Raw genomic sequence first — 27,316 nt, 5'->3', positions numbered from 1 at the left:
TCTGTCTGGAATTTTGAAGAACTGATTCATACAGTGGAGAAATGAATAAAGATTTTTATTTTACAAATTCCAGCACAGAGCATTTTCTTTATACTGTTACTGTGACATCTATTTGGGAAACCAAAGTCTACAATTCTTTATAAGGATTCCTTTTCTTTCTTTTTTTTTTTTTTTTGAGACAGAGTCTTACTCTGCCACCCAGGCTGCAGTGCAGTAGTGCAATCTCACTCACTGCAACCTCCGCCTCACAGGTTCAAGTGATTCTCCTGCCTCAGCCTCCCAAGTAGCTGGAATTACAGGTGCGTGCCACCATGCCTGGCTAATTTTTGTATTTTTGGTAGAGACAGGGTTTCAGCACGTTGGCCAGGCTGGTCTCGAACTCCTGACTGCAAGTGATCCACCTGCCTTGGCCTCCCAAAGTGCTGGAATGACGGGTGTGAGCCACTGCGCCAGGCCAGGATTCTTTTAAGAGGCTGTAGTGAGCAGCATCTACCAACTTGCATCCTTGTATGTTGCATATCTTATTTGTTTGCTTGGGGGAGTAAACCAAAGTAAAAACGTCCTTTCTCAAATTAAGGACGTTCAAAGATTTTCTGTGTTAATGGATTGGAAGTCTTTACTATTCTTTTTTTTTTTTTTTTTTTTTTTTTGAAATGGAGTCTCCCTCTGTCTCCTAGGCTAGAGTGCAGTGGTGCGATCTCTGCTCATGCAGCCTCTGCCTCCCGGGTTCAAGCGATTCTCCTGTCTCAGCCTCCTGAGTAGCTGAGATAACAGGCGTGCGCCACCACACCCGGCTAATTTTTGTGTTTTTAGTAGAGACAGGGTTTCACCACGTTGGTTGGGCTGGTCTCGAACTCCTGACTTCATGATCCTCCCACCTTGGCCTGCCAAAATGCTGGGATTACAGGCGTGAGCCACTGCACCCAGCCTAGAAGTCTTTACTATTCTTAAGATGGCAGTAGTCCCCAAGTTGATCTATGGGTTCAACTCAATCGCTGTTTAAATCCCAAACTGCTTTTTTTGTAGAAATCGGCAGGCTGATCCTAAAATTCATATGGAAATAAAAAGGGACTGAGAATAGCCAAAACTATTGAGAAAGAGTAACATTGTCAAGGTTATGTTGCTTGATTTCAAAACTTATTACAAAGCTAAAGTAATCAAGACTGTGTGATACTGGCATAAGGATAACCATACAGACCCATGGACCAGAATTGAGAGTCCAGAAGCAACTGCATACTTTCACAACGCATCGATTTTTGGCAGCGGTGCTAAGACTGTTTATTGGCAAAAGAATAGGTTTTTCCACAGGTGATGCTGGGACAACTGAATATCCACATGAAAAGAATGAAGTTGGAACCTTACCTTATGTCATAAACAAAAATTAACTCAAAATGGATCAAAAACCTAAACTTCAAAACTCTTAGGGAAAAAAATAGTTATGTCTTGGATTCCGGAATGGTTTCTTAAATATGACACCAAAAGCACAAGCAACCAAAGGAAAAAAAGATAAATCGGACTTCATCAAAATTTAGTATTTTTGTGTTTCAAAAGATGCTATCAAAAAAAAAAGACAACAAAATGGGAGAGAATATTTAAGAAACACCTATCTAATAATGGTCTAGTTTTAAGCCAAGGCTGAGTTCTTATTTCCCCATCCTTGAGTTTACATGATACTATATTAGTGAAGTTGAATTCCGTTATTACCACATGTATCTTGAAAGAAGTTTGTTTGGATCGTGGGTCCAGGTACTTTCTCCGCCCTTTCCCTCCAAAGGATTTGTCAATCTCAATAATGTTATATACTAATTTCAAGGGGAAATACAACTTAAAATAAAACAATTCAGAAATCTGAAGCTTAAAAATGTTATGGTTTAGATGAAAAGGGAAAAGTACATTTAATTCATATCATATTTAGATGTAAAGCACTTAATGTTGTATTGCTTAACTTAGAGTGTAGCACTTCAGTGGTCTCATGTGAAGTAAGTAATAGAAAATTCTTTGTGTGACACATGTCTGTTTTCAGCCAATCAGAAACCAGTATTATTTTGTATGTAATAATAGGGTTTATTGGAAGAGGAGCTATATAGATGGTAGGACTTAGAGGATGTAGGGCCCTACATGTTAGGGCTTCTTAGTTGTAGCGAAGAGCAATTGGTCTTGTACATTTAGCTTTTTCACATTTACTTTTGAGTTCTGGCTCTAGAAATGTACAACCCCATTTTTTGAATTATAGGTTTTAAGATGTTACTTGCTGTTAATACTTCTTAAGGTAACAGCCTTGATCACTACTTTTACTTTTGATGAAATAACTTAATGAGCTGTGAAGAAAAAATTATCAGAGTTTAAGGGAGAGAGAAAATTTTGTGAAAATGTCCTTGAGGCTTCTGTCTCCTTTATGAAAATGTCTTCAAAGTTTCCATCACCACCTCTACCAATTTTTCTTCCACCGGAACCAGTGGACTTAGGTTCCATAACAAGCTCCTCTTGTTCACTGAATGAGCTAGACAATATTTCCCACCTTTTAAGGAAAATATCAACTGATATCAATGAAATTAAAGGAATGAAAGCAGCTATTTTGACAGTGGAAGCAAATCTTTTTGATCTAAATGTTAGAGTGTCCCAGAATGAAGCAAAAATTTCATCTTTGGAGGTTAAAATGAATGAATATTCAACAACATCTGAATGCAACAGACAGTTTGAAGATCAAGAAGAAGATACTGAATCGCAGTCAAGAACTACTGATGTAAAAATAATCGGCTTCCTTAGAAACGTTGAGAAAGGTAAACTCTTAATATACAATATGTTCTAGGTACCCATCCTTTGATGTGTATCTTTGCACGTATGTTGACTGTAGCTGTGATGTGGAGGGAGCAAGTTACAGAGAACTTGAATTTTTCATAGACCTTTAATGACAAATTTGGATTCTGCGTGATTTAGCTTAGAAATCTAGAATTGATCAGAATTCCATCCTCTTTAATGGAGCTCTCTAAAACGATGTTTTGAAAAGGTAGATGAACCTAGAGCGATGAAGCAAAACTTGAAATGTGGAAGTGTGGTCTTTTTTGTATCTGTGTGAAATTATTTTAAAATGTCGCATTCTTTCATCATGTACTGTTGATGTGAAGGAGACCTGTTGAGTGTTTGGATGGAAAGAGCATTCTTCCTGTAACTTTTCACCTCAGTTTTCCAAGCTTCCCACAGGAATACAACTTGACCTAAGTGTCATCTTGGTTACAGTTCCTCAGGATGTGTGTGGTTTTGCAGTAATAATTCTGGAAGGAATTCACTTTTTTGGGATGCACCAATAAAATGTCATGTAACTTATGTTTTAAAGGAAACCAACTGATAAAATTTCAAATGGAGTATAGGTTTTAAAACTTAAAAACACCTTTTAATGAAATGTGGTGCCTGGTGGGAGATTGCCCACTTACATCTTGGCACTGAGTAAACGAAGCCTATCCTTGTGAAGCCACCTGTAATGGATGTACCCCAAATTAGCATGTGGGCATCTTAGTAAGGTTTCAGTATTTGCAACCCTATCAGTTACATCCCTTTGTACACTGTAGTGCAGTTCCTTATACATGAGCAAGTGAGTGCCTGCTGTCTGCTAAGCACTGTGGGGGCTACAGAAAAGTGTGACATTGTCCCATCCTCAAGGAGCTTCACATCAGATCGAAGATAGAAAAAAATCAGTTATTTGTCCCTATTTTGTACAGTCAGACTGCTGAGCATATTATTATTAGGAATTGTGAACCTAATAGGAATTAATGTTATGAGCCTATTTTAGAAGAAATAAGTAGTTGAACATCTTTTCTTGTGGGAGAGCCAAAGAATTATTATCATGCTTTGCTGACATAGGGTGTGGATTGTAGAGCTGAGTGTCTTGGTTTCTTTGCATGCATCGAAGCCCATAGTTTGTCTTTTGGGAACTCCTATGTGTAGATAATTCTGGAGTGTTTTGTTTTGCTATTTCGATTATTATCTGCAAAGGTCATGGGTGAGTGAGTCGTGATGGGAAGAGCTGAGCTCAGGTGATGGAGGGAGGGGCTCACCATGCTGATTGTGCAGTTGGCTGTGATGCGAGCTGCCGCGCCACCAGGTGCCTTTGCCTGGATTTTCCGCCCTTTTGCCACCTTTACTTTCCCCACAGAATTCAAATTCAGGAAAACTGATGTCCTCACAGAGGGAGAACCAGGAGTTCTTACATTGGCATTTTTGGTTTAACCCTGAGTACAGCCTTTTTTGTCTTATAGGATATGCCTTTGGTCTATAAATACTGTTAAATTGAATTGCTGAAGCTTTAAGTTACTTTTAAGACTTTAAGAACCCAGAAGGATTGATTTTTGGGAACCACATGCTGGTATTGTCTGTGTTGTAAGCTTAGTGAAGTTTTAAAATTTATATTCTAGGAACTCAACAGAGGCAATTATTATCCCGACTGCAAATCGACCCAGTAATGGCAGAAACTCTGCAGATGAGTCAAGGTTGGTAATGTTTCGAGTTGTACTGTAATCTAGCCGTTTCAGTTGCCATTTCCATTTCTTACACCCCATTTAACATATCTCGTATCTCTTAGATCCTGCCCTAAGATGTTATGTTTAGATCTGTGAAAATATTTTAGGGCCAGGAGATAAGATCTGCATTTTTTTCATGTTATATAGTGTTACAATGTTTTGCCTCATTGGAAAACTTTGTTCCTTTCACACCATTCCACGTGTGTCCATAGCACTGTTGGCTGTCACTCTCCTGCTGTCAGAAATGACCTGCGTTTCTGACTTACCCTCCCACTCTACCCAGCTTTTGTCATTGCCATGAGTGGCTTTTGTATCCTGTTTTTCACATGTTTAGCCTTATCCTCTTGTACTTCATTTTGGAGTCTTATCAGCAGGGCCACACCTGGAACTTACTGTTCTAGTGTTCTTAGAGCCACTCTAGTTTGCCTGTCTCCTTTTCCTCTCCCCACAGACACACATGCCAAGGGCTACTTCAGGACTGGAACTGACGCCTTCATTTTTATTATCTCTGTCCTCAGTGCCCAGCCCCTGCCAGATGCATGTTCAGTGTCTTAAGAATGACTGCAGGATGAACACAGGCAACCATGAGAGACCTGGAATCATCTCAGTCCTGTTTCCCCTAAGCCTGTCTTCTGTGTGAAGCTCTGGTCCCTTGACCCTCTCAGTTAGCGCCTTCCTGGAATTTCTTTCCCCTCAGTCAGGACTCCACAGTCAGTCACTCTGTTCCCTGACCCTCCCCCAGCTTTCCAGCTCAGAAAGTGTGCTTTTCCTCCCTAAGGCCAGCCTCCACCAGAGACCACGTCCCACCAGGTTGGTGAGCACTGGCATGTCACCCACTCCTCCAGCTTCATTCTCTGCCTCCTGTCTTCTCTCTGTAGAGGTATTCAGACATTCTCTACCCATGATTTAGCTCTCATCTCCCAGGAGTGCATCCTGCTTTCTCCACAGGAGTGTTTGAAAAGGTTGGCAGCCGAGGTCTGTGTGGGATCCACTTCATAGCTCTTGTGCATGTTTTCTCTTCTGCTTCCTTCAGCTTTGCATTGTACACATGGTGCTCGTGGTTTGAAACAGCAAATAGTTCTGTGAGGCTTATGAATGGCTGCAGTGCTTAGCTCCTATCACATGTTTTATTCTAAGAACCCTTTGTTTCTGCACATTCTATTAATTTTTTTAAAAACATACTGGTTTTGTTTTGTGTATGCAATACTTTTTGTTATTTCTCTGCGGATCTGAAAGGTGGTTTTGACGTTTTTCACCTCCCTGCTTGGCCTTGTTTTCTCTAAGTGGTCTGTTTTGGCTGTCTTTTATGCTGGAGGTTTCCATCTGATGTCCGGGGATCCTAGGTGGTCTTACATTTCGAGTGGAGCACTCAGAAGCTCACTGGTATTCTGGGTTCATGAGTTGGGGCATGGGGCGCTTCGACTTTATATTTGAAACTGGACCGTGTGGTGGAAAGTGGTTTGTCCTGCCTGTCTAGTTCATGGGCACCCTGATGTCACTGCCTTTAAGACTTTCCTCTCAGCCTGGTCAGCTTCTCCAAAACAAGGTTTTTCAAGTAATAACCTGGTAGAGTTCTGCGAGCTTAAGTGGGGAAAGAAGGCTGGGAGAGGCACTTCACCATTAATTATTATGTAATGTTTAATTCTCCCCACATCATGGTCAGTCCAGTACTTCTTTCATCATGGCTGGTATCTCTAGGTCCAGGGACTCTGTTCTTATAACCCTCTGAAGAGTTGAAAGCTCCACTTTCTCCAAGGGAGAATGCTTGCAATGGGTAAAGGTTTATCAGGAAATCTAATTGCCTTTAACAATTTTTAACAGTGTACATTCAGGGGATTTTGTCATAGCGTCTTTCTGGCAAAGACCCTGATGCTTCATCCGTGGGCCTGTCCGAAGATTATCTACAGGAAAGCACATCGCCAGTCGTCCCAGGTGTCTTCAGTGTAGAGGTCGGGATTGGTGTGGCAAGGATCAAAACCAAGAAAACAGTGGCCAGGTGTGGTGGCTCATGCCCGTAATCCCAGCACTTTGGGAAGCCAGGGCGGGCGGATCACTTCAGGTCAGGAGTTCCAGACCAGCCTGGCCAACATGGCGAAACCTGATCTCTACTAAAAAATACAAAAATTAGCCAGGCGTGGTGGTGTACATCTGTTATCCCAGCTACTCAGGAGGCTGAGGCAGGAGCCTCGCTTGACCCCAGGAGGCAGAGGTTGCAGTGAGCTGAGTTCGCACCACTGCACTTCAGCCTGGGCAACAGAGCAAGACTGTCTCAAACAAAGAAAACAGATACATGGAATTAGAGTTGAAGAAGAACTAACTGCTTCTTAGAGGGACACTAACACACCTCTTTTTTGCCTGTCATTTCTCCCATTTCTTCCCAAGGTCCCTTTTACTGCCAGTTCCTGAGCCTTTGGAGAATCTTGTGGTCTGAATTGGATTGTTTCATTATTGCCTTAGAATTCAGCTTTTACACATCCCCTGAGTTCTTAATCATCTGTTTTCCACTTTGAAAATTTCTTTTTACAGTTATTTTCTTTGTAAGTTTATGCTTTAAAAACAAAAACAAAACCCTTTATTGACATTTTTGTGGGCTTTCAGGAAGGAACAAAAAGTAAATACAAGGGATCAGCCTGTGGTCTCTACTCAGAAGATACTACTTACTCCCCCGTCTGTCTGGTCTCCACGTGACCCAGGCTGCTGACGTGCAGCTTGCAGAGAGGTGTGCGGGAAGGACTGGTGCACGCTTTCCTCAACCCTGGAGCATGCTACACTTGGGTTCCTGTACTTTCTCCAAGCTTTGACCTTTTGGCTGCCAAGACTTCACTTACTCTTTTCATTCCCTTTCATTCTTACGTATCAACTCCTCTCCTCCATTCCTCCTTAAAAGGTTAGCTTTGCTCTCTCCCGCCTTCAGCATTATTTTCATCTCTTCTGTGTTCACCCAGACTATGAACTGGTAGAACTCCTTGGTCCCAGAAAGTGCAGGGTGGTGGGAAGGAGTGAAGCAGCCCCTGGACCACTGATGGGACCCACCTTTGATAGTTGGGAGACCTCGGTGAATCATTTAATAACTTGGAGCTGGAAACGGTTATCTGTAACATGGGAGGAAAATGACTTTGTAGGCTTTGAGTGAGGATTCAATGAGAGGCGGCCACCCTGAGTATGCTAAACACTTCTGTCACCTTCGGTTTTGACTCAGCGTCTTCTGTCCCCCCACCTACGGGTCAAATCTGAATTTTCTGCTTCCTCTTAAACATGGGAGAGTTCCAGAAAGACTTTAAATAAATCTAACATTGAAATGTATCTTTGGCCCTTGTAACTTTGCTCTTTTTCTTTTCCTAAGTTTCTCATCCCAGCTTTCTCTTCCACCTGTTTCGCTTTACCATTTGTACTACCCTTGCTGGGGAAGGCGGGCGTGCCCCTTCCCAGGACGGAGCGTGTCTTCTCTTCCTGTCAGGTGTGTGATTCCAGGACAGACAGCGGAGAATCTTTTCATTCAGAGCCTCACTCTCTCTCCCGGGCAACAACAGGTCAAGGACTCTGGTTCTTTCTTAACACGTTTTCTAAAAACCAATTTGATCAGGTCACTTCCTTCCTTAGGAACCTCTCTTGATTTCTTTTCTCTTTTTTTTTTAATTTTTTTTTTGGTTTGAGCTGGGGTCTCTGTCTGTCACTCATGCTGGAGTGCAGTGGCACAATCCTGCTCATCGCAGCCTTGACCTGGGCCCAAGTGCTTCTCCCACCTCAGCCTCCCAAGTAGCTGGGACTACGGGCATGTGCTGCCACGCTTGGCTAACTTTATTTATTTATGTATTTATTTTTCTGGTTGATGGGAGGTCTCACTACGTTGTCTAGGCCGGTCTCAAACTCCTGGGCTTATGGAATCCTCGTGCCTTGGCCTCCCAGAATGCTGGGATTACAGACATGAACCACCACACCAAGCCTCTTGATTTCTTGCTACTTCTAGACCAGAATCCAGAGTCACTGAGACGTAGAAGAACCTTTATTATATGTGTCAGCTTTCCTTGCTATGCACTGTTGAGCCCACCACACACACCCTTCCAGCCATTCCACATTCTAACCTTTCTCAGATGCCTTCGACCTTGTGAAAGCCCCTTTCCTTCTACGTGCGTTTTCCTCTGCCTGAAGTGCTGTGTTCGTTTCTCCGAGTCTCTCTCCTCGTTTATTCCTGCTCGTTCCTTTACTGCTGACTTCAGATGTTCCTCCTTGCTAAGCTTTTCCTTAGTTCTTGGCTGGAGTGGGCTGCTCTGTATTCTCAGCACCTTGTTCACATCCCTTTTGGGTCATGCTATTCTGAAATTGTATATGTGTCTGTTTTTCTTCTTTTCTTTGTGTAGCTAGCTCAGTTCTCTTAGTTGTTCAGTAAATACTCAATGAATGAACATAAATGAATGTCCTGTGAATTTTGGTCTCTAGCTTTGAAAGAAGTGTATTAACTGTAGTCCGTTGATGGCGTATTGATAGGTCAGCCATATCCATTCTGGGTTGTAGGTCTTGACATATTGTATAAAATAGTAGATGATGTGAGCTTATGGTTATTTGCATTAAAGGCCAGTGTTTTTCTTGATACGTATGTTTAAGTGCCCATTCACCTTTCAGTTCCCTTTTACAGTAGCCCTCGGTCTATCACCAATTGGAAATTGTACCACTTGAATTCTTCTTATCAGGACATGATTCTAAGTGGTACTGTGCGAAGTGAACAAACCAGATTTTCGAAACCAGTGGTTCAGCAGTCTGTGTATTCTAATTATAGGGAGCATTAGGACTCAAATTCTCTAGGTTTTTAGAAAAGACTTTTGTACTTTAAGGGTATATTGTTAATATCTCATGAGATGCCTCACCTGAGAACCTCTCTCTGCTGTGGGTAGGGAGTGTTAATCAGAATCACTGGCTCTGTGCCCTAGGCGGAAAGGACTCCTGGAGTTCTCTGAAAACATGTTCGGAATGGAATTATAGCCCTATTTTCCTGAGTGGAACCAGTTGTGATTTTCCTTTGAAATAATTTGAATATATAAAAGATTGACATTCTTCTCACATGTTTGATGTTGGGAATGTAAGGTATATTCAGAAGTAAACATTTGTGGCCAATTTTTTTGGCTCAGATTACTATGACATGGAATCCATGGTCCATGCAGACACAAGATCATTTATTCTGAAGAAGCCAAAGCTGTCTGAGGAAATAGTAGTGGCACCAAACCAAGAGTCGGGGATGAAGACTGCAGATTCCCTTCGGGTACTTTCAGGACACCTTATGCAGACACGGTAGATGGTTTCTTTTTCTTGTGTAGTTAACTTGTGTGATTAGATAGTAAAGGTTAACCATTCGTTTGCAGCTTCCCTCCTCCCCGCCCCAGCCCCTAGCATAGAGTGCTTTCATTGATTCAGTAGCTAGCCAAATTCAGTGTTCAAGAATTCCAGTTCATCTTTCTTGTTCAGAAATCCATTAACCTACAAATTACAACTCCAGTGTATGATTTAACTCTATTAAGAATCTTTTCTTTATGCAAATTCAGGAAATGCAAGTTTAAAAGCCAGCTGACCATAAGCAGGTCAACTCTAAAGAGAGTTGGCAGATCAGGTTTGGGTGATTTTTTTCCCTGAGAAAACTGGCTGTTTCTGTAAAAGAACCAACATACAGATAATAAATTAGCATAAATGCTGCTGGCCCTGTGTTCTGAGCATTGATGCTAATTTTTTGGTGTATTTCCATAATGACCCTGTGAAGATCAAATGGGTGATGGGGTCAGGCTTGAGGGGAGATTGTCCTTAGTGAAGTTAGTACAGGCTGGAGGGTCACTGGTGATGATGCCGCTGTGTCTGTTCATGGCCATCGTGTGTTAGCAGGGAACCCACCAGTGCTGCACCTGGAAGCCCTACCTAGTCTTTTTTATTGAACCAAACGCAAAGCCAAGGGAGTGATAGTTCTGCTGAAGAGCACTTTAGGGGGCTCAGCGTTTTGTGTTTGTTTCCCTAATTCTATGGTATTTTTTATCTGTCTGGCAGAGATCTTGTACAACCAGATAAACCTGCAAGTCCCAAGTTTATAGTGACGCTGGATGGTGTCCCCAGCCCCCCAGGATACATGTCAGATCAAGAGGAGGACATGTGCTTTGAAGGAATGAAACCTGTAAACCAAACTGCAGCCTCAAACAAGGGACTCAGAGGTCTCCTCCACCCACAGCAGTTGCACTTGCTGAGCAGGCAGCTTGAGGACCCAAATGGTAGCTTTTCCAACGGTGTGTTGAGAGCTCAGATTTTCAGGGTGCTGTCATTGTGAAGGGAATCTTTGACTTGTTTCTCTGCCTTGAATGAATATTGGTTAAAGGCCTTGCTTTTATTTATATTCGGTAATGGCCTTTTTTCTTCTTTCAGACAAAACCACCAAGTACACTTCATACTCTTTTTCCTGTGTCTGTTTCATAGGTGGGCTGTCACTCCAGTGTGAAAACGGGGTTCAGCCATGGAACCTAAGAGACCTCTTCCTTATGCTGGCTAAAGGATGAACCACCATTCTTGATGCCTTCTTTACCTTTGTATTTTCTTCAGAAACTGTACTGCCACTTTGCCCTTTTATCGGCAATAGTCTCTTGTAATTAACTTGAGAGAAAATTTTAGATTTGATTCTATTTCTACCTCAGTGAAATTTCTTTGAAAGGAGTTTCTCCCCTAATCTGTCAAGATACTTCTTGGAACTGTTTAAATTAATGTTGAAGAGTGATATTTAGCAGAACTCAGATGAACTCCCTTCAGATAGTGCCATGGTTTTCGGCAGGTGACGGTTTCTTATCACCGTTTCTTTCACTGGGTATCAGTGGCAGCTGCAGCGCCACTGATCATTTCCATTCGTGATAGAGAATGGTAATTATGTTCCTCATATCTTCTAAAATTTTTAGAAGCACCTCTTCGTTGGCAGGAGGGATAATTACGGAATCGTAAAAGTGTACAGATTCAAAGGAAAAACAATAATGGATTTTGAAACATTTCCTTAAGCAGTCCTCTTGGAAGAGATATGAAAATGTATTGAATACCTTTTTGATCATTAAAAATAGAATAGAGGGAAATCATATGGTAGTGAAGCGATAGCACTGAGCTTTATTTTAACTGGTTGCGTTTCCTGCTGTGAATCAATGACGTAGTGTTGTGGTTTTGATTAGTGGAGGGAGTTGAAAATCTGACCCTATCAACAGGAAGAAAAACTTAAAAATAGTAAAAGCTGCAGTAGGCAATACAGATTTCTTGACTCTGTATGTTTTGTCTAAAGAGAAGACTCCAGTGTTTTCACTACTCTTGATTTTCGATTTGGTAGCTTAATTGTTTGGTTGTTAGGATCTGGTTTCATTTAAATGTTGATGTCCATATGAGGCTTTACGGGGTATACATGTAGCAGCAGTGACACCATAAATATTATATTAGTAAAAATTCTTGCCAGTGCTCTGGCCACTGTGCTGACAGCCATGCTGAGTGGTGAGCCTCCTTTCCCATTGCTTTGACTTGGGACTCAGTGTTCCACTGCCGCTCAAGGATGAAGCTTTGCAAGATTCGCACAGGGGTGTGGCTGGAGAGACTGTTGCAGAGCAGTTATCAGCAGCCTCTGGCCTCTGCCCACTTCCCCTGTGAGCGGGAGTGTGAAACTGCAGTTGCTTCTGGTTGGTTTTATGTTGGGTTGTTTCAAGGATATAGCCAACAGCAACATCTGTTTTAACCTGTTGCCTTTTCACTCACTGTCATATGGCAGCACAGATTTTATAGCTTGCTTGCTTGCTTGTTTTTTTTGTTTGTTTTGTTTTGTTTTTTTGAGATGGAGTCTCTCTCTGTCCTCCAGGCTGGAGTGCAATGGAGCGATCTCAGCTCACTGCAACCTCTGCCTTCCAGGTCAAAGCCATTCTCCTGCCTCAGTCGCCCAAGTAGCTAGGATTACAGGCATGCACCATCACGCCTGGCTAATTTTGTAGTTTAAGTAGAGATGGGGTTTTACCGTGTTAGTCAGGCTAATCTCCCAACTCCTGACCTCAAGTGATCCACCAACCTCGGCCTCCCAAAGTTCTGGGATTACAGGCGTGAGCCACCGCGCCCAGCCTATAGGTTTCAATAAAAGGTGAATTTGCCTCTTAAAATTTGAACAGAAAACGTTTTAATAGTTTACAAAGTCATTGTCAGCCAGTGAAGACTAGGGGCGTGACCTTCATATGACTTAAATGTTTCTATCAGAAAGATAAAGTTTCTTTGTAAGGTATTATTGTAATAATCACGTCTCTTTGTAAAGTATTATATTGTTCCTGAGTATCTAGCTACTTTAGTTTCCAGCTAGGCTTCTCTTGGGTATTCCCTTAATCTTTTATTTGGACTGGGTTCTTGTGTATATATTATAATCTGCTGTGTGTAGTTTATTATAGGAAAAGGGCAAGACACATTTACTCTTCAGGGATGACACAAAAAACATGTAAAAGTTAGGGAAACTTCCAGTCATCTCAGATTTTCTTTGGAACGAAGATTATTCTGGTATCTTAGAACTAAAATGACTTTTACTGTTTTGTTTTGTTTTGAGACGGGGTCTCACTCCCATTGCCCAGGCTGGAGTGCATTGGTACAGTCACGGCTCACTGCAGCCTCCACCTCCCAGGCTCAAGTGATTCTCCCACCTCAGCTTCCTGAGTAGTTGGTTACTACAGGTGCACACCACTGTGCTTGGCTAAGTTTTTGTATTTTTAATAGAGACAGAGTTTCACCATGTTGCCCAGGCTGGTCTGAAACGCCTGAGCTCAAGTGATCTGCCTGCCTTGGCCTTCCAAAGTGCTGGGGTTACAGGCATGAGCCACCACATCCTATTTAAAGCTTAAATAGGACTTTTACTATTTTTAAAGTAGCATAGAAAATTGTTTCTATCAGGCATAGTCATAATTGCTCTTTGATGCTGCTGCTGTCTGTGCTGCATGACTGCATTTGTGTGCCTTGTTCTCCTGTAGTGAAGACAGAACATAGGTCATTGGAACAGTAAGTACTCATAGAACTAGCTGCTGCTGCTATTATGACTGGTTGTCTGTCTTGCATTTTTTCCGTGTAATCATCAGACTCTAAGGAAGACATTATTTTCTCTTTGTATAGATGAGGAAACAATTCAGAGAAGTTAGCTAACATTTGCACAGAGTGTCTAGCTGAGCAACTAAGTGGCAGAGTCAGATTTTAACTGACCTCTGGCAAGAGAACTAGAGGAATATAGTTGAAGTGATACTTGCTTTCATGAACATGAGTGTGAACCGTAATACATAATACCCATGATGCTATTTTGTGGGGGGTTTGTGGTGTCTCAGGCCAGAAATTAGCAGCGGATTATTGCCTGTAGCTGTAATTTTACTTATTCAGTGTTATTTGAATAAATTGCCAGCATTACAATTTCAATGAAGGCAGATTTTTGGCTTACTGAAACAGGATAAAAATCTGGCAACAGGGGTCCCACTTTGCCCTGTCATAGTAATGGAAGCTGTGATTGGACGTGGCACAGGGAGTGGAGTGGATGGGTGTGTACTTGCTTTCTAGGTTGCTCCTCCCCATCTATCCCTTACTGCATTTATCGTCTTCAGCCCAGTCAGTCTTGCTATGTTAGGGGAATTGCCCAGTCCCTGTAAGTGATGGCATTTGTGACCCCCTTTTTAGACATTGCTGGCTGAGTGCGGTGGCTCATGCCTATAATCCCAGCACTTTGGGAGGCCGAGGTGGGTGGATCGCTGGAGTCCCGGGGTTCAAGACCAGCTTGGGCAACATAGAGAAACCCCATCTCTACAAAAAATACATAAAATTAGCCAGGCCTGGTGGCACGTGCTACTTGGTAGGGGCTGAGGTGGGAGGATCACTTGAGCCTGGGAGGCAGAGGTTGCAGTGAGCCGAGATTACGCCACTGGCACACCACTGCACTCCATCCTGGGTGACAGAGCAGGACCCTGTCTTTAAAAAAAAAAAAAGTAAAAATAGACATTGCTGAGTTTAGCACCTGGACTTTAGCTCAGCAAGTGGGAATCCTTTTGTATTTGGGCCACTCATCATCTTGCTGGCATGTGAGAATTCACATCTCCTTATCACCTTATGTGTTTTCAGTTTTTATTTAATTGTATTGGTTCCCCACTTGACGTCCTCCTCTATGTTTAATTCAGCTGTGAATTAGTATTGAGAATTAGAATTTTTGGTGAAAACTTTGGCTTTAGTTGCAGAGTCACCGTCCTCTTTCCTTTTCACAGTGAGAACTGTTGTCTGCTTCCTGGCAATCTTTTATAGGTTTCTGTGGCCAGTGTTAATCACATAATTTGGGCTTACTTACTTTATATGACTGTACATTTAACAGAAGATTCTAAGACTGGGGTTTGAGGGAAATACGTTAAAGGTGCTGTGTACTGAATTGATCATAACGAATGAAATACTTGTATTTCCTTTCCCTTTGTAGCTGAGATGAGTGAACTGAGTGTGGCACAGAAACCAGAAAAACTTTTGGAGCGCTGCAAGTACTGGCCTGCTTGTAAAAACGGGGATGAGTGTGCCTACCATCACCCCATCTCACCCTGCAAGTGAGTACCATCTCCCCTCTCACCCTGCAAGTGAGTACCATCCCCCCTCACCCTGCAAGTAAGTACCATCCCCCCTCTCACCCTGCAAATGAGTACCATCCCCCATCTCACCCTACAAGTCACAGCCAGCTGATTTTGGCTTTCAGTTTAGTGTCTATATCTTGCACCTTATTTTGTTTTTCTTTTCTGTGGACAAGTCTTTAGTTTTATAACTAAATTGAGTGATAATTACCATGGTCCTCTCCGGAGCAGCGTATTTCTTGTTTATGGGTGTTTGTTGAGAGGCAGGGGTGGGGGGTGCTTTGTTTGTGCCTCAGACCTATGAGATACTGAAATACCTGGGGTTCCTTAAGAATTCTGTATGTTTAAGGAGACGGGTAAATGGTAACTGCCCCAGTTTGTATGCATTTTGGTCACACACACTATACACAGATTTTGAGGAGTTTAGGGAAAAGTTAGTTATGGGTAATGAAAATATTTTGGACTTGGGTTAAATTTTTCCTTACAAGCCGGTGGCTCAATGTAATGAGCTTTGTGAGATGACTTTTAGAGGCTTTTTTTTTTTTTTTTTTTTTCCTGTGCCAGGGGTGGGTCCTATGGATGGAATCTTCATTTTTAACTCTTTTAAGGAAATGATGTGGGAATAATACGGCTGTACATATAAGTAGACTATGGGATGAGTCTTTTTATAGCACAAAGCCTTGCATAGAGTGTTTATTGTATTAATGAATTCACTGCATAAAATATATACCTTATTAAGTGGTGTGATTTTTATCACAAAAGCCTGTCTTTCCTGGTGGCTTGGCTTGAGTTAAAAGCCTGTTTGTGTTATCCCAGGCTTTGGAATAAATGATTGTGTCCTATTCTGACATATGGTCTTATTTTAAAATATTCTTTTTGTTGCTGTTGTTTTTGCATTTCTCAAAACAAGTAGTGACGGGGAGTGTAAAGAGCCCTTATACAAAAAATAATGCATTGAGAAGATTAAATATGAAATATGCTTTTTTTTGTTTTGTAGAGCCTTCCCCAATTGTAAATTTGCTGAAAAATGTTTGTTTGTTCACCCAAATTGTAAATATGATGCAAAGTGTACTAAACCAGATTGTCCTTTCACTCATGTGAGTAGAAGAATTCCAGTACTGTCTCCAAAACCAGGTGAGTGACTTACTGTGCTACTACATTTGGGTAAAAAATATAAAATGGCATTTTGTGACTGTAAATGGAATTGAACTAACAAAAAGATGGTTTTAGAAATAATTTTGGCAGCATCAGTTAATCCAACTAGTCTTTAAAGAGCAAGTATTTTGACTAGTGAATATATAAACCCTACCATTCTAATTTAAAAATGGTTTTCACTCTCAAAAACAACCATCAGTAGACTGCATTAAAAATGGACTTTTCAAACAGATTGGAGACCAGTCCTGGTTTTTATTTTGTTAGCAGTTGCACCGCCAGCACCACCTTCCAGCAGTCAGCTCTGCCGTTACTTCCCTGCTTGTAAGAAGATGGAATGTCCCTTCTATCATCCAAAAGTAAGAACTTTTATTTTCCCAAAAATCAATTTAGTGATAATGTCTCAGTTTCGTCATTTACCTTCTTTTTTGTCAGAGTTACTACGTTGGTACAAAAGCAATTGCAATTTTTGCCAGTAAAATCTATTAAGTTATTCCTTCATTGTCATTGAACTTCCGTCTGGCCCCTTAGGCTAAGTGGTCTGAAACTATTTATTGTTAGTATCGTAAGCACTCAGTGGGGAGAAGCATATCTTTGCTAGTCACATTTTCCATTATTCCCTGCATTTAAATATATGGGTGGGTTTTGGTGGGGGTGGGGGAGCGGTTTGAACCTAATGCCAGAACTGAGATGATGAAATCCAGTAGGTACTGCTTAAAACCATCCAAACTTGTACTGATGGTTTTATCTGCGTGCTAAAGATTGATGATGGTTGATGAATCTCCAGATGTTTACTTGGTCAGAATGAATTATCTCCTTCTTGCCCTGGTAGCCTGAGGACCATATGAAAGGCCTTCACTTGCCCCATCTGTAACTGGGCATAGCTGAGGGTACTCAGTGAAGAGTGTAAGGGATAATTAGAAGTTTTTAGGGTATGCTAAACTACGTTTGAAATTTTACTTGCTGTGATTCTTTGACTAGAATTTTTTGTCTCAAGGGTAAGTACATTTTTCAAGGCTTCACTAGTATTAAAATGGTCCTTATAGATGGAATCTCTTTCTCTGTTAATGGTTAGGGTGGCTGGTTATTGTCTCTTAAGTTGTATGTTGACCAGGTGGGGTGGGTCAGGCCTGTTATCCTAGTACTTTGGGAGGTAGAGGCAGAAGTGGAAGGATCATTTGACCCCGGGAGTTTGAAACCAGCCTAGGCAACATAGTGAGACCCCATCTCTTAAAAAAAATAAATAACCAGGCATAGTAGTACACAGCTACTTGGGAGGCTGAGGCAAAAGGTCATGCCACTGCACTCCAGCCTGGGTGACAGCGTAAGACCCTGTCTCAAATAATAAAATAATGTGTTTACTTATATTAGCCTTGTGGATGTTGTTGAAGCTCTGTTATTTCTATTCAGCACTGTAGGTTTAACACTCAGTGTACAAGACCGGACTGCACATTCTACCATCCCACCATTAATGTTCCACCACGACATGCCTTGAAATGGATTCGACCTCAAACCAGGTAAACATTCAAATTAGTTTTTCTAATGTCATTTCAAATTCTTTTTTCTAATTTGCAGTTTCTTAATTTATAAGCACACAAAATTGGAAACTAGACTGTTACTTTGAATTTTTTTATTTGCTGTTTAATTTATACAAGGGTCCTGTGGCAAAATAATTTACTACATGGGCTAAATTTTATCTTATCCAGTGGTTACTTTTTTAACCTAGATTATCTTGCTCTGTTGCCCAGGCTGGAGTGCAGTCACACTGTCATAGCTCACTGCAGCCTCAAATCCCCGGGGTTCAATCGATCCTCCCACCTCAGCCTCCCACTTGTAGCTGAGACTACAAGCATGTGCCACGACACCTGGCTAATTTTTTAAATTTTAAGTAGAGAAGAGGTCTTGAACTTCTGAGCTGAAGCGATATCTTTCCACCGTGGCCTCCCAAAGTACCAGGATTACAGGCATGAACCAGCCAGATTTTAACTTCTCATTACATACTACGCAAACATATATAATGGCCAGCAAGAGTATATATACATGTACTGTACTTGAATTTCACATCCATTTTCTTTGACATTAGCAACTGGGAAATACTGAAAGGAAGTTTTAGAATATTTTAGTGTGGCCTAAAAATCTAATTACGTATGGTATTATCTTTTATCTACCTGACATAATTGAATTCTTGTAAAAAATCTGCCCTTTGTATTGTAATCCTATGACCAAATATTTATTGCCTGAAACTAGTCAGCTTTTTAAACTGAGATATATGGTATATATGGATACAAAGCAGATAATTAAAACAATTTTTGGTTCTGTTCACTCAGCGAATAGCACCCAGTCCTGCCTGGCAGAAGATCATGCAGTTTGGAAGTTTCCATGTACTGATGAAAGATACTCTACAGAACTTGTCAAATCTTTGAAACTTGGAATATATTGCTTTCATAATATGAAGTTTTATTGCCTATCTGAAGTGTCTAATTTTTCAAGTTTGTAAGTTTATTAAGTGATTTTAACATTGGGTGTTTTTGTTTTGTTTGTTTTTACTATGAAAAGACAGCTTAAGGAAGAGCTAAATTCTGTTAAAATATTTGGGGCATGTGTGTGCACTGCTGTTGTGAGGATCGGCATAGGAAATTGACATCATGGTTAGTAATGGTACTCAGCTTAGGGGGCTACACGGTTGCTGTGAGTGGAGACATGCAGTGAGGCAGTTGTCATTCTTCTAAAAATTGAACTGCTTTCACTTTTCCCAAAGATTATATCGATAATCCACCACGAAAACAGCATTGGCCAAAGGTACTGAGGCTGCTTAAAATATTCAATTCTGCTTTTTAATTTTTAAATGAATTTAGTTTGAAACGGATTATACAGGCCTCTCAGGCTGAGTGCTACTTTGGTAAAGTTCCCAGTTTTCTTGCCTTCTGTGACAGGATGAATGAGGTGGGTATGGACGGTGGAGACAGCTGGAATGGCAGGTGCAGAAAATAGGAACAGTTCTATACAGTGCTCTCATTTACTGATAACGTAATGCCTTCTAAATAAATTTTTTGGGAAACTACATTATCACAAAATTATACAAATTTTTTTACAAGTATTTACATACGGTATCCGAAAACAGACTTTAAAGTCACAAGATTATAAATGTACATATGTATTCTCACATTCTGAAAAATAACATTCTCAGAAATAGCTCCACAGAAAATATACTTAGTTACTACTGAAGATAATTTTTGAAATGTAAAAATTAGATTTAAATAGTGTATTTTAAATGACAGAACTATGATTACAGAGATCAGATAGGTAAACTGCAAGATAGGATGAAACTTTTGGCCTACTGTATTACTTACAGAGCTTTTTGTGTGTGGTTTTTAAAACTGTTAAGGCAAGAAGTGTCAAATGCTTTAGAGTTAAATAACAGATCACTGATTTCAAAGACTTGGTGTATAGTGTTAAAAATTAAAGCTTAAAAGGTGATTAGAAAAGTGGATTAATGCAAAAGGGGTAATAAAGACTGCAACATTCTCAGGACCAAATTAACTGCTAAAAAAAAAAAGTTCATTGACTTGCTTAGTCATATACCCAAATGATAAACCTACGTGCGCAAAGGCTCATGTTTAAAACTGTCAAGCAGGCAGTCTACTGTTGTGTTGCCATTGCTTTTCCATTGGGAGAAGAAAGAATTAACCAGTCATTAAACCATTTGGTAAGTTGCACTTTGCTGCACTGATCCCACAGGAAAGGCTTGAAACACGAGAAGCAGCAAGGACAGAGCACACAAGCGCATAAGGCTGTTGTCTTCGGCTTGGGTGAAATGACAGTTCCTCTTCATTCTAAAAGTTTAATCCATTGAATTTAAGGCATTTATTCATTCCAGCATTGAGATGCTTTGCATCTCTGCAGAAGAAATTTATTTTAAATTGTTTAAATTTCTGGAAATACTTTTAGCTATCATTTATAAATGGTAAATAGTTTCGTTCTCAGTTTCACTATAAAGAACAAATGGGAAACAAGGGCTTCATTTAGTTCAGCCATTTTACAAGGAAATAAAATACTAAAATCTCATTGTTTTTTGCTACTTAATAGACACTGCCCAGACACACATTTAAGAGTGTAATCTTTCAGTTGCTATGGCTTACAAACAAGCTAAGGTTGACCATAAAACATTTGTTGGATGACTTGGTCTAAAATGATCACCACAAAAAGACGGAAATGAGCACGGTTGGCGACTGGAAGCGAGGGGTACCAGAGTGCACGGTGTGCTTTGGCATGCATTTTATACATAAAACGGAACAAAAGGTGCCAGAAGTCCCAGGTTACACAATCAGGAGCTTAGATACTGCACACAAAAATAATTTGCTGGGTTAAAAAAGGTAGACATAGGGCAGATTCTATATGGCCTAACATGTTTCTTCACCTTCCCCTCGTTGCTGGCTGATACAGCGAGGTGGTCAGGGGATGACTACTTAGTCAATGTGACCTTTAGTCGTGAAACTGACAGCAGCAGTGATTAAGGCTGACTTAATCAGGTTGGCCACTTTGAAGGACAGAAATGCAGTGGAAACAGTTTTATTCTATGTAGTTTACATGCTTAAGGTTACAGAGTTTCTACCTGCACTGTAATGGAAATATAATTCCTCTGCAGCCAAAAGCTGGCAAACTTGACCCAGAGGGAAAATTTAAAACTGCAACAGGCTCAAATGTAGAGGAGTATTTTTCTTTTTATGGGCAGGTTGTTCAGGGATTTTTTTTTCCCCCCTTTAATTTATTGACTGACTGTAAATACATGAGTAGAAACTTAATGGTCATGTATTTCAAATTTTGGCTTAATTTAGGAGAATCCATTGATGAACGAGTACCAACTTACGTTTCAAGCTTCTTAGCCCCATTATCAGTCCTTCAGCCACAGCTGTTTAGAGCTTTAAAACTACCAGGTTCAATCACTGGTTATGCTTTCTGTGATGTAATTTAGTCATTTCTATTTTTAGTATTAACCAAGTAGTAGACACAGAAAATAGGTATTAATAATCTTCATATATCCTGTCAGACCAAATGGGATTCCAGGAACCTAAAGCGATCTATTATGCTATAAAGATAATTAACACATTAAAAACTCATAGGGTCAATACAGATCTTAAACCTCACACTTAGAAAAATATATTTTTAAATAGCAGTCTACATAATTTTCCATCTTCAGGAAACTACAGATAGGCTAGACAGCAAATTCCTGAACTCTGAGTACTGATCTTTGGCAGCATTTAAAGTGAAAAGAAATAAGGATCTAAGAATTCAGCCCTAATCCTCTAAAAAAGGAATTCTAACTGACAAGTTTTTACAAATGGAGTTGGGTTCATTCATTTTGGAAATAAGCCTATGGAGTGGCACACATCTAGCTAAACAAATTTTCCCAATAGAAAAAAAGCTATAAAAATTTTATTCCAAGAGTGATTAATTGTATAATGTTGTATATGTGAATTTAACACTGTTTACATGTTAAACAAATGTGTGTATATTAGACTACATTAAATACGCAATACTCTCTTCCAGTTAAATACTGTTGCTCCCTAAAACCCTTAAACTGTACACCATTGGGAATGATTGTTCATCGTACTACTTTTCCATTAGTGAGGCTACAGTTACGTTTTAAATGTTCGATTACAGAGATGGCGTCTGAACATAAACTGATGGCTTGAAAATGAAAATGGAAATGTAGCAGCCATATACTGCTAACTTTAGATCTGTTCCTGAATTAAAACTACCAGGAGAAAAGTGTCCTTTATAAAAAAGGACTTTATTAATGCCTAAAAAACATCATATTCTCCAGGAAAGCTTGTGTCTGTTTCCTTAGGGAAAATGTTTGCCTTTTAAAAACTGTGATCCTTTAGGGTGATCATTACTTTCCCTTTCCTTATGGAAATGCAAGAATAAAATATTTCATTAAACAATGAACCTTGAAAATAAAATATAAACACTAAGAAACCATTTTGCTAAAAAGATGATGAAAATTATCCAAATTGGGTTTTTGAGTTTTTCTGTAAAGAGTGCTCCACCCTAAATTTTCCCAGCAGGTCTGCCGAAATTGCACACTTCCCAATACAGGGGGACTTGGCCTTTACCATCAAGTATTCGATCCTTCCTGGAAATGGCATTATCTGGCAGTGTATGGATTATGGATTATACCCAGTGTATATAGCAAATATTTTGAACAGATCAGTCTTTCACTATTTGGATGATTCTGGGCATTTCTCCCTGTTACAGTCTTAGGTTAGCACCACTTGACCATGCAGGGTTGGGTTTTGGTTTTTCTTCTCTGTAATTCTGGTCTCAGAGTTAATTTGTGTAGTCATCTCAGCATCTCTCAGTGAGGCGTGTGTACACATTTCCAGACAAGTAAGCTGTAATCAGAGAAGAAAATTGCAGGGAGTTAATTACGTTTTTAGATTTTCATAACAGTTTAATATTTTACATTTGAGCTTTCAAGTTACACATGTGTAATATTTTTCCTCATTAACTCCTTTTATTCTGTATTTGCATTTAAGGATGAGATTCTGAAGAGCCATCTGGTTATACTACCTTCTGCAAATGTTGACTAGCTGGTTTCATAAACCAAAGCTGTAGGAGTTGTTATATTGTCTCTTAACTAGTAACATAGTCTGCTCTTCTTCATGGGCTGAGAAAGTTACTAACCTGCAGTCATCACCTCCAGCACTAACAACATGTCGATCACCACTGGTAAATCGAATATTTGTCACGTGGGGCGAATGACCCAAGAACCTTTTGTGTTTTGCCTAAAAAACAATGACAGAGCTTAGGGCATTTGGTGCACACTCACATCAAAGGATCTTATTAGGAACTGTAATCTCTATTACAAGAGCTGTGGAGAGAGTAGGGAGTTACCACTGCAGCCAGTGATTAGAATGCATTTTCAGCGTGAGTAATGGATCTGCAAAACCCGGCTGTGTGGGCAGTCAGAAGTCTCCAGGTACTCTTCACAATTTTTCTCTAAGGAAAAGCATTTGAAATTCGATAACTGATGATAGGTTTCGTGAAAAGCTAATTAGCGCTTTTGTGGGATAGTTCCAAAGACGGTATTACTCGAGGGAGAGGATTTGTTTCTAATAGCTTTTATTTCAGAGTAAACAGATTTAGAAAGTTTGGGGAAAAATTTAGAAACTAGGACAAAACATTTTAAATACACGAGAAAAAGTGCTGATGATACGACATCAAAATTAGGAGTAAACTGGTAATAGTAAACAAAACACAAACTTACAAATTTTTCTGGACATGGGAAGTCAAATAACTTAACCATGCCAAAGTCATCTCCTGTTACAAGACTGATTCCTGAATGAGATACACAGGCACAGTTGACATCAGCTTTCTCAGCATGTCTGGACCAGATTCCCAAAACCTCATCTCCTAGAATACTATAGGGAAGGAACAAAAGAAAACTCATAGCAAGTGCGGGCAGGTTGACTATATTCAAAAAGTTTCTTGGCAATTAACATACAGGAAGTAAATCATGGTAAGGCAAGTTGTTTGGAGACCTGAATTTCATCAGGATATCAACTCCTGCCTTTTAAAAATGTAATTTTATAATTTGAAGGGTTTCTAGATTAATCCTTTTAAGATTAAAGTAGTACTTTATGAAAACTGATAGAACTATTTTTATTTTTTTTCTTTTTTCTTTTTTTTGAGACGGAATTTCGCTCTTGTTACCCAGGCTGGAGTGCAATGGCACGATCTCAGCTCACTGCAACCTCTGCCTCCCAGGTTCAAGCAATTCTCCTGCCTCAGCCTCCCGAGTAGCTGGGATTACAGACATGCGCCACCATGCCTGGCTTATTTTGTATTTTTAGTAGAGACAGGGTTTCTCCATGTTGGTCAGGCTAGTCTCGAACTCCCGACCTCAGGTGATCAGCCCCCTCAGCCTCCCAAAGTGCTGAGATTACAGGCGTAAGCCCTGCACCTGGCCAAAAACTGATAGCACTATTTTTCAAATTAAAAGTGCTACTTGGCTGGGTCCGGCAGCACATACCTGTAATCCCAACATTTTGGGAAGCTGAGGCAGGAGGACTGCTTGAGGCCAAGAGTTTGAGACCAGCCTGGGCATTTTGTAGAGATCCCTATCTCTACAATAGAGATCTCTATTTTGTAGAGATCCCTATCTCTACAAAAATAAAAGTGACTTATGACATAGGAATTTTTAAAAAGATTTTAGAGATCGGGTCCCGCTATGTTGCCCAGGCTGGTCTCAAACTCCTAGGATCAGGTGATCCTCCCACCTCGGCCTGCTGCATCAGAGATTACAGGCATGAGCCACTATATGCCTGGCTGATAGAGGAATTTGATGGCCTTTTTCATTGACCAAAAAAATGGATAGTCATGGTTACCTGTCATACAGCCAGAAAATTTGAACAAATTTGGAAGCTTTGACTTCTAATAGATTCAAGATAGCATTCCTTTAGATAGAGAACTAGTAACAGTTGCTTAACAGCACCCAATACCTTTTTGCCAGTCATTAAATTTAATGTTAAGAAAAATATCAGGGTATCTTTAAAGTTAAAACTGATTTCCTTAAAAAAAAAAAATTGATAAATCATGGAAACTGATAAAACATGGAAATACATTCAATAAAAAGGGGTCCCAACATGAACATACCATTTCAAAATATGGTAACAAAAACTTGAAACGCAATTACTATTCCTTAGTGGAACTGCTCTAACAGCTCAGAAATAGGATTTTCCAATTTTTCTAACTGGCCTTCAAAGTCAGTCCTTGCCTTGTGAATATATAAGTATTTACCTAGTCCATGTAGCCCAAGTAATTCTGTCAATCGCGGCATGATCCATAAGATGTTTTCCTGAAGGCACTTCGTAGACATGCCGTTTATAGCAGCCACTAGAGACCTTTCACCAGATTCAAATGGGACAAGAATTCCATTAGGTGAGAGACAAAATCCATAGGGGGTTTACAGAATACTAGCATATTGCTACTTGATTTACATGTCAACATTATTAACTATGCAAAGATCACTACATAAACTTAGAGGAGAAAAGCACTGATAAGTGGGGAAGGAAAGGGGAGCTGTAGGTCGGGAGATACAAAGGTAGGAGTTGAGAAGCTGGAGCTCCAGAGCTGAGGAGCTTCAAATGCATTCACTAACACGAAATGTAAAAGCAGAACTTGCCACCTGGGTATATAGTATTGGTACTGCACCTGGAGATATCTGCTGTCTGCAGAGAAGTCCATTTGAATGACAAAGCTTGGAATGTCTTTGCAGTAGCTGATTCTGTTAAGAGTGGGGCCCAATGTCAGGTCATAAAAATCCACTGAGTTCTCACTGGAACCCACTGCCAGATACCGGGAATCCGGACTAAATCTGAATCAAAACAAAACATGTAAAAAGTATTAGACCACATGAAGTATTATAAATATTTAAGATCAGTGACTTTTCCTTTCTAGTTCTTAAAAGTAATGTGTGATATGGCCTCAAATAGATTTACCTGAGAGATACAACTGATTATGTATACTGAGATTGTCTGGGTTACATGAAATAAGGAAGCTTGATATTTTACTTCAATTTCAAATATTTCTGCAATTGTCATCTCCCAATTCCTTTAAAAACATCTCATGGTTTAACAAACCTTTTTTAGGCCGGGCCCGGTGGCTCACGCCTGTAATCCCAGAATTTTGGGAGGCGGAGGCAGGCGGATAACCTGAGGTCGGGCGTTTGAGACCAGCCTGACAAACATAGAGAAACCCTGTCTCTACTAAAAATACAAAATTAGCCAGGTGTGGTGGTGCATGCCTGTAATCCCAGCTACTTGGGAGGCTGAGGCAGGAGAATCGCTTGACCGGGGAGGCAGAGGTTTCGGTGAGCCGAGATTGCGCCATTGCACTCCAGCATGGGCAACAAGAGCGAAACTCCGCCTCAAAAAAAAAAAAAAAGAAAAATTTAAATTTTTAAAATAGAGGCGGGGTCTATGTTGCCCAGCTGGTCCCAAACTCTTGGCCTCAAGCAATCCTTCCCCCTTGGCCTCCCAAAGTACAGGGATTACAGGTGTGAGCTACCACACCCAGCCAAAACATCAGCTTTTAAAAGCCATTGGCATTACATAATAAGCTAACAATTCATTAAGATAGTTTTCTTCCATCTGGAAAAAAACGTTGTCTTAATATTAAGCAAAGAACACAGCTCAACTTAACTAACCTCCAGTTATTAAGGTGAAGTGACACAACTTGAAGCTTGGAAGAATTTTTTTTCTTTTTTTTTGAGACGGAGTCTCACTCTTCTCCCCCAGGCTGGAGTGTGATGGCGCAATCTCTGCCTCCCAGGTTCAAGCGATTCTCCTGTCTCAGCGCCCCAGTAGCTGGGATTATAGGCGCCTGCCACCACGCCTGGCTAATTTTTGTATTTTTCGTTGAGACAGGGTTTCACTATGTCGGCCAGGCTGGTGGTCTCAAGCTCTTGAACTCAGGCAATCTGCCTGCCTCGGCCTCCCAAAGTGCTGGGATTACAGGCGTGAGCCACCACGCCCAACCTGAAGAACTTATTTAAAAGACAAAGTGATGTGCTCTTTGCCTAGCAATCCCTGGAGTCATATGAGACAATTCAGTCTCTTGAAATGGCCCATGAGTCTTATTGAGGTACCACAGGGACATGTAAAAGCTAAGGGAAGCCACTGTTACTGTTTTATATATTGAAGTTCTGAGGAAGGTTTCATTTGTAAAAGGATTTTACTGATGAAAAGTGTACAAGCTTTTGACAGACCTAGATTCAATAATCTTATCTACTGATCACATAGAAGTACTCAGTAAATGGTAGCCACTGTTGAAAAATGCTTAAGCACTGAAAATCAAAGGTTTAAGAAACATTTAAATTAATCTGGATTCTGGAACGTTTAATCAATAGGTATTGATGAAATTAATGAACTACATATTCCCAAACTGAGGTTATTAAGAGAAGATATGTTTGTAATCACAACTTTAGTTTTCCAGGGTGACAACTTTTGAAGGGCAGATGGCTCTCTTGTGTTACAGTGGGAGATACCTCTT

General features: G+C 40.4%; 2 protein-coding genes across 23 annotated transcripts in view; one reads left to right on the top strand and one right to left on the bottom strand.

The window, feature by feature from the left end:
- Nucleotides 1-19,324, top strand: part of ZC3H14 (zinc finger CCCH-type containing 14) — a 48,016-nt gene extending 28,692 nt beyond the window's left edge. For 5 of the 14 annotated variants that reach the window (XM_009212104.2, XM_003902141.5, XM_017961441.1 and 2 more), the window contains 8 exons: nucleotides 4,410-4,484; nucleotides 9,638-9,797; nucleotides 10,539-10,771; nucleotides 14,968-15,088; nucleotides 16,107-16,243; nucleotides 16,529-16,620; nucleotides 17,672-17,778; nucleotides 18,589-18,728. In XM_009212104.2, the coding sequence (XP_009210368.1) occupies nucleotides 4,410-4,484; nucleotides 9,638-9,797; nucleotides 10,539-10,771; nucleotides 14,968-15,088; nucleotides 16,107-16,243; nucleotides 16,529-16,620; nucleotides 17,672-17,778; nucleotides 18,589-18,595 (932 nt within the window). In that variant the 3' untranslated portion in view covers nucleotides 18,596-18,728. Of the gene's footprint in view, nucleotides 1-1,591; nucleotides 2,781-4,409; nucleotides 4,485-9,637; nucleotides 9,798-10,538; nucleotides 10,772-14,967; nucleotides 15,089-16,106; nucleotides 16,244-16,528; nucleotides 16,621-17,671; nucleotides 17,779-18,588 lie in introns of those variants that run through there. The other 9 variants (XM_009212102.3, XM_009212103.3, XM_017961439.2 and 6 more) reach the window with 9 other exon arrangements.
- The window catches only part of EML5 (EMAP like 5), a 221,287-nt gene continuing 213,234 nt past the window's right edge, over nucleotides 19,264-27,316 (bottom strand). For 6 of the 9 annotated variants that reach the window (XM_031667922.1, XM_031667917.1, XM_031667918.1 and 3 more), the window contains 3 exons: nucleotides 25,478-25,640; nucleotides 25,064-25,167; nucleotides 22,931-23,685 (listed from right to left, as the gene is read on the bottom strand). In XM_031667922.1, the coding sequence (XP_031523782.1) occupies nucleotides 23,319-23,685; nucleotides 25,064-25,167; nucleotides 25,478-25,640 (634 nt within the window). In that variant the 3' untranslated portion in view covers nucleotides 22,931-23,318. Of the gene's footprint in view, nucleotides 23,686-25,063; nucleotides 25,168-25,477; nucleotides 25,641-27,316 lie in introns of all 9 variants that reach the window. The other 3 variants (XM_003902140.5, XM_009212094.3, XM_021941452.2) reach the window with 2 other exon arrangements.

Source organism: Papio anubis, chromosome 7, assembly GCF_008728515.1.
Source record: "Papio anubis isolate 15944 chromosome 7, Panubis1.0, whole genome shotgun sequence".
Taxonomy (NCBI): Eukaryota; Metazoa; Chordata; class Mammalia; order Primates; family Cercopithecidae; genus Papio; species Papio anubis.
This window is presented reverse-complemented; position numbering and strand designations above follow the sequence as displayed.